General features: G+C 47.6%; 1 protein-coding gene across 1 annotated transcript in view; it reads right to left on the bottom strand.

The window, feature by feature from the left end:
* EFL1 (elongation factor like GTPase 1) overlaps positions 1-12,796 on the bottom strand; it is a 115,365-nt gene that overhangs the window by 19,284 nt on the left and 83,285 nt on the right. The window contains exons 16-17 of the mRNA XM_032836777.1: positions 11,415-11,546; positions 7,598-7,745 (exon numbers count right to left, since the gene is read on the bottom strand). Of these exons, the coding sequence (XP_032692668.1) occupies positions 7,598-7,745; positions 11,415-11,546 (280 nt within the window). The remainder of the gene's footprint in view (positions 1-7,597; positions 7,746-11,414; positions 11,547-12,796) is intronic.

Raw genomic sequence — 12,796 nt, 5'->3', positions numbered from 1 at the left:
AGGAAACCACGCACGCTCTCTCTTATTTTCTGTCCAGCTCACTCCCAGGTAATACCAGGGCTCTGGCTGCTCCCCATCTGCCACTGCCGTGATGGATTTATGTCTGAATACACATACAGGTGTGCGTGTGTGTTCACAGGTACGCTGTATGTGACACTTTGGGACCGGAGAACAATGCCTTGCTCTGAGAAATGTTACTCAGTAAGGGAACCCAATACTCAGTTTTCGAAATACTTACATTTGATTCTAGATTTCTGGTTTCTGTAGAACATTCTGTGGGCCTGGGCAGGTATCTAGTTTATCCGATTTTATGCTTTTTGATTAAATCTGAAAACTCAGTAAGCGGATGGTTTCCTAAAAAATAGCATGCTACCAAAATTGGTAAAATTGAACCTAACTGACTTTAATATGGAACCTAAATACACCATCATGTGTGGAAGAAAAGAACATGAAAAAAACATTATTTCCAGGAAAGGTTTTGGTTTCGCCAGTGAGTGTGTTCACTTTCAAGGGTCAGCGTAGTTCAGTGCTGTTATGGTTCATTGCTGTTACCGTTACAGAAGACACAGAGGGATCTTTTCTTACACTGTATTCATTTAAAACAGACTTTGTGAGGGGCGTCTGGATGGCTCAGTCAGTTAAGCAGCCGACTCCTAATTTCGGCTCAGGTCAGGATCTTAGGGTTGTGAGATCGAGCCCTGTGTCGGGCTTTGCATTAACAGTACAGCCTGCTTGGGATTCTCTCTCTCTTCTTGTCCATCTCTCTAAAAAAAAGCTTAAAAAAAAAAAAAAGTATACATGCTTGGTGGAACAGGTGATGGGATTAAGAGAACACACAGGACGAGCTCTGGGTAACGTATGGAACTGCCGAACCACTGTACTGCACACTGGGAACTGGCAGAATGCTGAGGATTAACTGTGCTGGAATTTAAAAAAAAAAAAAAAAAAAACTTAATTTAAAAAAATCACTACTTTATTCAAGGTGTTGTGACTAATCACCAAAGTGACAGCTAAAGTCATCATCAACATGTATTTGGTGCCCACTACACACAATGGGACATGCCCTCTACATTTTTAGGTATTAGAAAATAATAAAATATACTTTACTGCTTGACTTGACAAAGACAGCACACACAAACCCACAGTTCAATCTTACTGAGTAATTCAGATATAAAATCTAAAATTACGAAGAGAAAAAAAACTGTGTATTTTCTCTTTTTACTTATTGTGTATGAGGCACTGTGCTAAGTGTTTCACACGTTATGTCTTTAGTATTAGCCTCATTTTCTAGAGGAGAAAACCTAGTAAGAAAGATTGAGGCACGCCCCCAAAGTCACAGATTTAGTGGAGAAGCCAGGACTCAAATTTAGATCTGACCTCAGAATCTGTTCTTTTTCCGGTTCTGCCACCCTGAAAACTCAAACAGCACATCAAAGGAACACCTCACCGTGACACCAAAACAGCTTTTATCACGGGGTATAAAAATTTATTTGTATTAAGAGATCTGTTAAAATACTATAGCACATTAAAAATGTCAAATAAAGTAATCAATCTGTGTAACATCTGTAAAACGGATTAGCGTTCAATAAAATTTAATACCCTTTCCTGATTTTTAAAAAGGGAAAGCATTTAGAAATCTCAGCAATAGCAAGCATTTCTGAATTATCGTTCTGTTGAGAAAACACACCCATGTTCTCAGAACACTCAAGAAAACCAGCTGCAGAGCTGTGAGCCTCTGATGGCTCCATCTAGGACACCGGCCCCCTTTCCTCGTGTCCTAAAGGTGAAAAGAGTTGTGCACCTCCCCAGCCCTTCAACTTCCTGAGGCTCCCGAGAAGTCCCCTGCGATAATCACTTCGGAGATGAATGGAAGCCGCTCCTCGCCATGGCAGGGGGAGCGTGCCCATGACCGTCGCACCTGCAGGGTGCCTCGGGACCAGAGGCTCTAAAACTCCCGGGAACGCAGAGCCCGCACTGACTTCCAAGAGCATGCAGGAGACTGGCTACCCTGGCCACCCCAGTGGCTCCCTGCCATTCCTGACCACCACCACCCGGAGGTCCTGCCGTCCCTGGCCAGTACTTCATGAGATCTGGACACAAAGAGCCGTGACAGTCTCTCTGGCTGGGACAACAGGCTCTCCCCTACCTCCTTCTCCTGCACATGACATATTCCTGAACGTGTGTGAGAGCTGGAAAGGAAGCTTGTGAACAGAAAGGTTCTGTTCCAAGAAAGCTAAAGAACTCTACAATGTTATGTATACTTTTCAATAGGTTTAGCTATAAAATTCTACAGGACAGGTGACAAACCAAAAATCAACCCATCTGTAGCTTACCACACAGTGAACGCCCACGTACACGGTCACCTGAGTCAGCCACTGGCCCTCAGAAGGACCCGCCAGGCCTTCCCCCAAGCCCATCCTGACTTTGACTGGAGTCCCTTCTTCAAAATTCCTTTTATCCCCTAAACCTATACCCCTATATGCTACAGCTCAGTCTGGTCTGCTTTCTGTACTGTATAGAGCAACAGAATCAAACCTTGTTTTTTTGTTTTTTTTTTTTTAAATTTATTTATTTGACAGGGAGAGAGAGAGATCACAAGCAGGCAGAGAGGTAGGGAGAGAGAAGCAGGGAGCCTGATGCGGGGCTTGATCCCAGGACCCTGAGATCATGCCCTGAGCCAAAGGCAGAGGCTTTAACCCACTGAGCCACCCACGCGCCCTCAAACCTTGCTTTTTCTGCTGGGTTCTTTTGCTCAGTATTATGTTGTGAGATTTCTCCATGTTCGAACAGCTAGCTTGCTCACAAGATGACTCAACAGAGTTTCATGGTAAGGACATATCGTGATTTATTTGTCTATCCACTACACTGTCTGAGTGGTTTCCAGTTTGAGGCTATTTAAATGTTTGTTGCTGTGAGTATCCACGATGCACATTTGTCACGCTTTGTGTTAAGTATCTTTAGCTGAGAAAGGGGAGTCGACCTGCCAAGCCAGAGGAAGCACCTACCTCCTACCTGGGCAGGTCGTATGGAATGAGATTCCGAAGTAGTTGCAGAAATTCACATTCCCACTAGTTCTGTAGGTGGACTTCTACCGCCTATCTCCGCCACCAGCTGATACCGTCACTTGTAAATTTCAACCGCTCTGGTGGGTACGTAGAGGTATCTCACTTTGGTTTTAATTTCCTTTCATTGATTAATAAGTTGAATAAATCATGCATTTATTGGTCTTAGGCTTCTGTTATGTAAAGCACCTGTTCAAGTCTTTACTCCATTTTCTAGGGATGGCTGCCTCTCGTTCACTTGTAGGAATTTCCTGCATATCGGGGTTCTAGGTCCTTTGGTTACTGTACGTATTACAAAATGGGCTCTCTGACCCCGTGGCTTGCCTTCTGACTCTTCACGGTGTCTTCCATGATCAAACTTGACTTTGTCACTCACACGTTTCACACCCTATTTAAGAAGCCCGCCTTATCCGGAGGTCTCAAAGATATTCTCCTGTTACCTTCTAGGTGCTTTATGATTTTGCCCTCTACGCTTGACAGTACACCTGGAATAGATTTCTGAGTTCGGGATGAGGTCGAGGCTTTCGGGACAGAGGTCCGAGCTGCCAACACCGTCTGCGGAGAGGCTGGCCCTCCCCGCTGTTCCACAGCACCTCTTACATCTGAGCTCCCCGCACAAGTCCGCTCACCTGTCTAGCCTTGTGTCCACGGCACGTGGCCGACTCCTGTAGCTTCGTAACAGGCTTTGATTTCTAGTGCAGTAAGAACCTCCACCTTGTTCTACTTTCTTAATGGGTTTTGGTCATTACTGGCCCTTTGCATTTCCACACAAATTTTAGAATCAACTTGTCAGGCTCTGCAACTTTGACTGGGACTGCTCTGAATGTACAATCAGTTTGGGAAAAGCTGACATCATTTTAATACTAAATTTTTAAAGCCATAAAGATGGTACATACCGTCTTTTGTGTTTTATAGTTTTTTTCACAGAAGACCCACAAATGAGTAAGTTTTATTCCTGGATATTTGATATTTCTGTTACTGTAAATGGTCACCTTAAAATAATTTTTGTTTCATGTTTGCTAATGCATGTACAGAATGTACAGAAATGCAATCCATTTTGCCTATTAATCTTGAATAAAGCAACCCTGTTGAATTTACTTACTAATCCTAACAGTTTCTATAGATTCTTCTGGATTCTTCGTACATAATCATGTGCAAACGGTGGTGGTTTTAATTTTTCCTTTTTGATTCCCACATCCTTTATTTTTTATTCTTTATAGTGCTGTCCAAAACCGAGAGTACAGCACTCCACAGAACCTGTACTGGGGGTACCTTTGTTTTATTTCTGATCGCAAAAGAGAGCTCTCAAACATTTCACCCAGTAAGTACATGTTTGCTAGAGTTATTCTGAAGATACGCTTTATCAGTTTAAGGAAATTCCCTTCTATTCTTAGTTTGCTAGGAGTTTTGAGCACGCATGAATGCTGAATTTTATTAAATGCCTTTTCCTTTGTCCACTGAGATGATTTCTCTCCTCTTTCTGTTAATCTGGTAAAGGTACATTGGTATATATATTTTTAATAAAGATTTTATGTATTTGAGAGAGAGAGCAAGCATGAGCAGGGAGAAGGGCAGAGGGAGAAGCAGACGCCCCGCTGAGCAGGGGAGCCCAACACGGGACTCAACCCCAGGACCCCAGGATCATGACCCGAGCTGAAGGCAGACACTTAACCAACTGAGCCACCCAGGCACCCTGATTTTTTTTAATGTTATTCCAACTTTGAATTCTTTTGATAGTTATAGGACTATCAGGCTTTCTATTTTCCCACTGGTCAGATTTTTAAGGACTTTGTCCATTTCCTTTAAAATTTATCAATATGAAACTGCTTATGATATTCTCTTGTTTCCTGACCCAGGACAAGCTACCTGGCACCTAGTTCATTAAGGTGCCCCGAACTCCGACATGCCATCAGGGCACTTGAGAATGCAATGACTTTTTGTCCACACCAGCTGATGTGGCTGCCTCAGGGTCACCGTACAGCATGTGATATAACACTGGCTAACTGGGTCCCAATGGGCCTGTCCACCCTCCTCTTCCACGCTTGGTCCAGCAGCCTCCCCAGCTAACTGCCCACGCCTGGGGAAGAGGGGGTTCCTCCCTCTGTGGCCTCCAGGTCTCTTCTCTGACACGGAAAGAGAGCGGCGTGCTTGAACGTGAGGTCACTTCTGTTGCACCAGGTCACAACGCAAAGGAATTGTTATTTTTGTTTTGTGTTGAAGGGGAAGGCATCCTCACTTTTAGAAACTGGAATTTATAGGAAAAGCAAATAACAAACACTTCAGAATTTACCAAGTATCTTCTTGAGCAGTATATATATTTTTGAAAAGCAGACAGGTTTTTGCTCTTGTTAGCCTCATTCAATGTAAGTCTAAATTATTTTCAGGTATTTGGATAGGCTATTCTCTAAAAAGGTTTACACAGAGTAATTCCCAAAATAAACTGATTTATTAAAATATTTTAGCGCTATGTTAAGAACATATTTCTAAAAAACTAGTTTCTTTTATTATATATACACTATAGTTTTCTTCCTCCTGAGAGAAAAAAGTACCCATAATGAAAGCCACGAGGAAAAAATGAAAAAGACGAAACAAACATACAAATAAGTAGTAATCAATTAAAATCAATTTTAGGTTAATGGGAAAGCATTATGTGAAATGTAATTCTAAGTGCCAAAAAGCATCTTTTTAAAGAGGAGTTAATGGCCCGAGAAATATAAGGTTATTTAACATGGATTTTAATTGGCAGCAGAGTGTGAAAAGAGAGAAAGTAATTTAGTTCAAAGACCCCAAAAACTAACATAACATTTCAATGGTTTTTAAAAAATCCTCTTGAGAACTGTTCTTATTTTAAAATATACCTTAAAAATTATTCAATTAGTATTACTCTCTAACCAATATTATAACCTTCAGAAATTGTAAGAAAATGGTGTCAAACATGGAGGAGACGGAAGAGCTGCCGTCCAGTTTTGCACTAATCATGGCTACAAGACATTTAAAGGAGGAATAAAACACAATGTCATTTCAAACTGAAGCACAGAGCTCAGAAAACTCCCCTTCCGGCAGGAGTGTCTATAACATTCCAAGGACGGTACTGTTGGGGAGCTGTTCTCATGCTAATCCATTATCAGCAGCAGCTACAGGAGCACTGTAGCAGGAGTATTCAGCAGGAGTATAGCACCAGTAGTGTAGCAGGAGTATTGTAGCACAAGTACCACAGCAGGAGTACTGTAGCAGGAGTACTGCAGCATGAGTACTGTAGCAGGAGTATTACAGCATGAGTACTGTAGCAGTATTGTAGCAGGAGTACTGTAGCAGAGTACTGCAGCATGAGTAGTGCATCAGGAGTACTACAGCACAAGTACTGTAGCAGGAGTATTGCAGCAGGAGTACTGTACACAAGTACTGCATCAAGAGTACTGCAGAAGTATTGCAGCAGGAGTACTACTTGGTAGTACTATTACCAACATATCTGACTCATCATAAGGATTACATGAGACAAATACCATTTAACACAGTGACTGGTATGTCATATTTAGTATATAACTATGTTGGTTATTTATAATGACGATTATAATTACTATGGTCCCCCAAAATTTTAAAATAAGAGGAAGGAAGGCCATTACAAGGCAATTCACCAAAGGAGACAAATGAATGGCCAAATAAACACAGAAAGAAATGTTTCACTAGTAAGCACAGAAAATGTGTTTATGAACACCTGTTGCCTTCCAGGCGGGGGGAGTTTGTTAAAATAACAAACAGGGCTGGCAAAATTTGAGAAAAGAAGCACTTTTAAATACTCTTTGCAGGGGTAAGCCGTACGGGCCTTTCTTAAGGATAATATAACTCATAAGCCTAAAAACTGTGCCAGCAATACATGGCCCGTGTTGAGCCACTGCGCCGCCCCCGCGCAGGGTCCGTGTGTGCGGAGCGTGCACGGAGCAGGCTGCGGGTCCGCGAGCCCACAGTCACGGACGTGATCTCTGCGCTGTCACTGAATGGCTCCTCTCACCCTTCTGTAGCCTCCTAATTGCTACAATAAACACACAGCAGCTTGGGAATAAAGTGGGCGGGCGTTATCGACAAAACCTGATCTGGGATGCCTGTTTCGTGACAGGTCCCCGTCAGCAAGATGGAGAAATGGAAAGATCTCGCAAAGGCGTGCCTTGTGGAGGTAACCTCGGGAGGGACAGAAGTCTGCCGCAGCCGCTCCTACAACGTAGGACTCTGCTCCGCTGACCCGCGTGTGTATAGGCTCACAGGAAGATGCTCGCACGGGAAGCTATTTCAGGACTCGAGCTTAAACATGTGTCATTATTCCAGCACAGGACTGAACTGCCGGTCGTCAGAAACTGAATCTACGGCCAACAGCACCGTAACAGCTCATGCCCGAGACAGGCCCTTTCGTTCTGCTCCAAAAACAATCCACGGTCTACGCTCCACTGGTCACGCCGACCCCCCCCCCCCCCCCCCCCGGGCCCCGCCCCCCCCCCCCCCCACCCTGGGGGCCGCGACAGCTCCGTCTGCCGCCAACCTACCTTTCTGTCAGGTCGTCCAGGCATCGCTGGAGGTGGACCTCCCCGGCCGCGACTAAAACGTGCTCTCCCGTCTCTTGAATCAGAACCTGGACGCACGGGTCGGCCTGGTTGAGCAGTCTCATCCCTTGGACGAGCTGAGGCACCTCACCTAGGTCAACGAGAAGAAGGCTGGCTCGGCACAGCGAGCGGACGGGTCAAACGCCCAGACGACGCCCGTGGCCACCAAGGGGAAAAATACAGGGAACGGAAGTCCTAGAACAGCTCCTCCCGATCGTGCAGCCCCGAGAGGAGAATGGTCTCCTGCTGACTCACGAGGCCACAGAGCGAACACGGGACCCTCAGCACTCACCGTCGGGGCCCCAAAGGTGGTCCACGCCGCTTTGTCAAACACTGGGCAAATACAAACTACCACCATCGTATGTGAGAATCCACCTAATTTTACCACAAACGTCCATGTTCTGTACCTATAAACGTAACAGAACCCTCCCCCAGAGAAGAGTTAAAACCAACAAATCAACGAGTAAAGACAAAAAAACCACTTCCCGTGGTATTTACTTGAAGAAACACGTTTAAAAGAATCTCGCGAGACTGCTTCAGGGACCTGCGTGTTTCTGGAGAAAGCTGCCCTCCGGGCCAGGGCCACTGTGCGCATGTGCTTCTGGAACCTTCCACACTCTTGTCTGCCCTTGCTGCCGGCACGCGGCTGCTTCTTGCTACAGTCTGCGGCCCGCGTCTCGAGCTCGGCTGCTTCTCCACGCCTTCCCGTGCGCTCCGCAGCTCCCGTCCACTCGGGCAGAGCACGTCTCTCCTTGATGCATCAGCAGAGACCCGGCCCTGAAGGCCTTTCTGTGCAGCCTGGTTTCACGTCGGCATTTGAAGGCCCCACCATCCTCAACGCTTGGCTCTCAACAGGCCAAACAAAGCCACAGGAACTCTCTGCCATCAGGGTTTCGAACTCCAGATCGATTTGTTCATCCGTACCTACTCGGGTCTGAAATAAGGCTTCTCTGGTGACAACTAACACTTTGTATCAGCTAGCGACATGCCAGCAAGTACTTCACCGGTAGGAACGCGTTAATGACGCGGCTGGATGAATGTTCTTGTTTTATAGATGAGGACACAGGTACGGAGAAGCTGAGGACTTGTGCAAGGTCAGGGCGTTGCTGGCTTTGGTGCGTGCAGGACGGGGGTCAGCGCCCACATGGCTCAGGCAGCCACGAGCCACACGTGGGCTGCACAGGATCAGAGGACCCCCCGCCCCGGCCTGTGGGGCGGCCACGGGCGGTCTCATTTGCTCCCTTTCAGCATAGTGGGGTCTTCCTTTGCCTCATTAAGTGGATTTACAGATACTACCCAGCGTTAATGAACTTAACCTTCACAGAAATTTTAACATGGCTGAAAAGCATTTGTGCAAAAAGACCACTGGTAACATGAGTAACACAAAGCACAAAGGGAACAATAAAATAAATGAAAAAGCTTTTTTGCCAGCTCCCCATTTACTAAATTACCAAGTCCTTAAAAAAAAATAAAAAGGCATACACACTTAAATCTCTCTCTCCATGGGAAAGGTGACAGTTCAACAACACACAAAAGAGAAACTTTCTTAAAACAAAACCTGGAATACAGAGACAATGTTTTGAAATTAAATGTTTGAAAATGTTTATTTATAATGATAGTCATTTTGCTGGCAGAAACGGCCTCTATTTAACCTCTTATTAAATCTGGAAGCTGATCTTCCTAACCTGCCTAAAACTCTACCAAATGATCCGTTGAAGATAAAAAATCAACATCTTTTAATAATGTAAGAAAGACTGAGATCATGACAAACACTCACCATCTGGATTTCAGGAAACCTTGGTATATAAACTGGCAACTGGGTTTGAAGATGGGAGCTGTGATCTAGCAAAGGCCATGTCCACCCAGTGGCGCTCGGGGGCGGGGCACTAAGAAGCCTGAGTCCCGGAGGGTGGCCACCCCTGCGGTCGGCAGACACGGCATCCACGGAGAGCGGGGCTCTGCCCTCAGTGGGCAGGGGCACAAGGGACCAGGGCAGAGCAAACTCGCAGTAACCACCCGCTGAGGGCTCCCAGGAGCCAGCACAGCGTTAGAAGTATTCCCAGACATTCTCGGTGCGCACCACAACAGACCTCACAGCGACACAAGAAGACAGAACTACGTGTAAAGTTCAGACGCAGACGTGGGAGCGGGGCCCGCAAGAGTACCGTCCAGAACACGCACAGTAAATCTAGCAAAAACAATGTATCTGGTGGGAAAAAGGAACAGCACTCTTTTTAAAATTATGAAGTGAACTGGGTGCCCCTTCTAAATCATTTTAACTTATTTTTTACAAAGTTCAGAACATTCTAATGAAACACACATGAGGAACACTCTGGCATCCAAGGGATCAGCCCAAGTCCTCCTTAGCACATCGCCTCATGTAAGAAGAGGAAGTCAGCCTTACTGAGAGTCTGCTATGGGCCGGGCTGGGCCAGGGCCCCGGGACCCCTCTCCTGCCGCCACAGCTGGGGAGAAGTCCCCGTGGCTGGGCCAGCAGCACAGGGCAGCACACAACTGCCCGAGCTCAAAACTTGCACATTTCTATGAAAACACTGTGGTCTGAATGAGCAATTCTTTCTTTACTCTCTGTTTTAAACGTTAAGATCTACATGGAATAGAGAAGAATTAAGTCCTACTAGAAAGGCCTAAGAATGAGCTATGGTTGCCAGACCCAAAGGTCAAAACTCCAGCTCATCTGAACTCCCTGTACTGTGCATACTTCCGAGGGCTGGAAGCAGCTGGCGACGGCCAGAGCCCGGCCGGCAGAGCAAGGCAAGAGCACGCCAGGAGGACCCGGATCTGGACGAGCCTAGACAGGAAGCCAGCGTCAGAGCAAACGGCGTGAACCAATGCAGCCACCAGGCGCCGGAGTCTATGGCGGCGGCCACTGAGGACGCCTGGCTCCGGGGCCCAGCGGAGGTGGCTGCCGGCCAGGACTGAGCCCAAAGGTCAGAGATGCGGTCCTCCGAGTGTCTGCTCTAGGGGCCCAGGGAGCCTCAGCGCTGAGGCCATCTGGCAGAACATGAGGTCGAGACCAGCTATCGGAGAGCCCCAGCTCCGGGGCGAGAAGGAGTATCTGCATGCAAGGATAACGGGGCCATCCTCTGTCCCGGCAGAGGACCACCGCCTGGCAGAGCTGTCCTCTGGGTCCCTGGAAGCAAGGCTGGCAGTGGTTCACGGACCTACCAGTGAGCACTGAGGATACAGGTTAGCACTGTCTCGGGAAGCGACATACAAGAATCACCGGGGACTGGTGAGGCAGACAGTGCACAGAGAAGACGAGGAACCGGTTGCTACATGATGGGCCGCATGGGGGTGAGGCAGCAAGTGCTTCCTGAAATGGCCGGAAATGCTCCGTGTCTACATAACCCAGCAAACCTGCAGGGGACAGCGTGTGATTCTGAAGCAAGAAGCTTGAGCTAAGATCCTAAAACCATCACATGAAACAGGAGCTTTGCTGGGGGACCACCCCGTGCCAGGGCTGTGGGGGAGGCAGAGAGGCCCTGGTCTCTGCCCTGAACAAGGACCCAGCTTCCCAGGGAGCACAGGGGCCTAACTACCCCTGCTCCTAAGGCAAGCTCAGACTCCCTCTGGCGAGCGGGTGGTATGCAGCGACTCCTGGCGGGGAGATCGCTCCCTCACACCCGGATGAAAACCCGCCGCACACTGCTGGTGTAGACAGTGAGGAACCAAGTACGAAACGCACACACGGACACGGTGTCATGAATATCACGGGCTCTGAAAACTGAAGTCGCCTTACTTGGGTGTTTTGGTTCAATAGCGACCCTCACGATCGGGGTGGCCTCGAAGTTGAGCGGTATGAACGGTGGGCAGGACGGCACGCTGCACAGAGTCGCCGACTTGAGCACGAAGTCCTGAAGGCCCCCTATGCCTGCAGGAAGGAAAAGATCTGGGTGGTCAGTAATGGGTGATCAACTCGGAATTTACGTTAGAAAAATAAGACCATCAACTCAGCGTACATGTCATGGAGGAAAAACACTTGCAAATGTGGCAAGGAATGAGGCAGACCTGCACCCCTGGGTGCTATTTCGTTGCCGTTAAAAAGACAGGAATTCTGTGGCCTATGGTTTCACATGGTTACACCGAACTGGGCTAACACAGCCCGACTTTGATCACAGAAGTGAGCATGTATACGTGTGTCTGAAAATCTTATTTTTAAATTGTAACTCTCATTTTTTAAAATACATGAGTTTGGGGGCGCCTGGGCGGCTCAGTGGGTTAAAGCCTCTGCCTTTGGCTCAGGTCATGATCTCAGGGTCCTGGGATCGAGCCCCCATCGGGCTCCCTGCTCGGCAGGGAGCCTGCTTCCTCCTCTCTCTCTGCCTGCTTCTCTGCCTACTTGTGATCTCTGTCTGTCAAATAAATAAATAAAATATTTTAAAAAAATACATGAGTTTGATGAAAATGAATCTCTCTTTTCCCCAAATACTCGCATAGATGTCAAGGGCATTTAGAGATGTCAAGTTTGAGGCTGCTCCAGGGTACCCCACCCAAACCACCCTTCATACCACCCCTATGTTAGAAGAGGACATTGGCCTCCCTCCTGCCCCTCCCCACTGCAGGCTCCTGAAGACGGCTGCCTAAGACCCTCCAGGAAGGCTCCAGTCTCTGAGCGGATGGGAGCACAGGAGAGCCAAAGGCGCACACCGAGCCGCGCTCCCACAGTACGGGCAGACAACGTTTTAGAAGACATCAAGTAACACACATGAAGCCATTTTTTGTGCTTCTGAGCTAAGGTAAAGATTGGGGAGGGCATGTCAGGGGAGGCTGTCCACTCAAGGGGAAGGGGACATTCAATCAGCATTCCACATGTCCATTTTGAACTCAGAAACAACTAAGGAAAGGAAACAAGGAAACAACGCTGCTGCCTTCGGCTGACACCCTGATGTAAAGGTACCTGGGTGATGGACGCCACACAACCCAGCGCTCTGCCCGGGAGGGGAACTGAAACAGAAGCTTCCGGCACACAAGCTCAGGAGGCCGCGGCCAGGTCTCCTGCTGCGACCACACAGCGTGGATGGACCTCCGCCGTCGCCCACTGAACACCTCCAGAATTCACCACCTGACCGCGCTAAGGGCGAGCTCCAACCACAAGGAAACCTTCCTTCCGTCACGCTGACA

This window comes from Lontra canadensis, unplaced genomic scaffold, assembly GCF_010015895.1.
Source record: "Lontra canadensis isolate GAN:19392208 unplaced genomic scaffold, GSC_riverotter_1.0 scaffold94, whole genome shotgun sequence".
Classification (NCBI taxonomy): domain Eukaryota; kingdom Metazoa; phylum Chordata; class Mammalia; order Carnivora; family Mustelidae; genus Lontra; species Lontra canadensis.
Note: the sequence above shows the minus strand (reverse complement) of the source record. Positions and strands in the feature narration are given on the sequence as shown.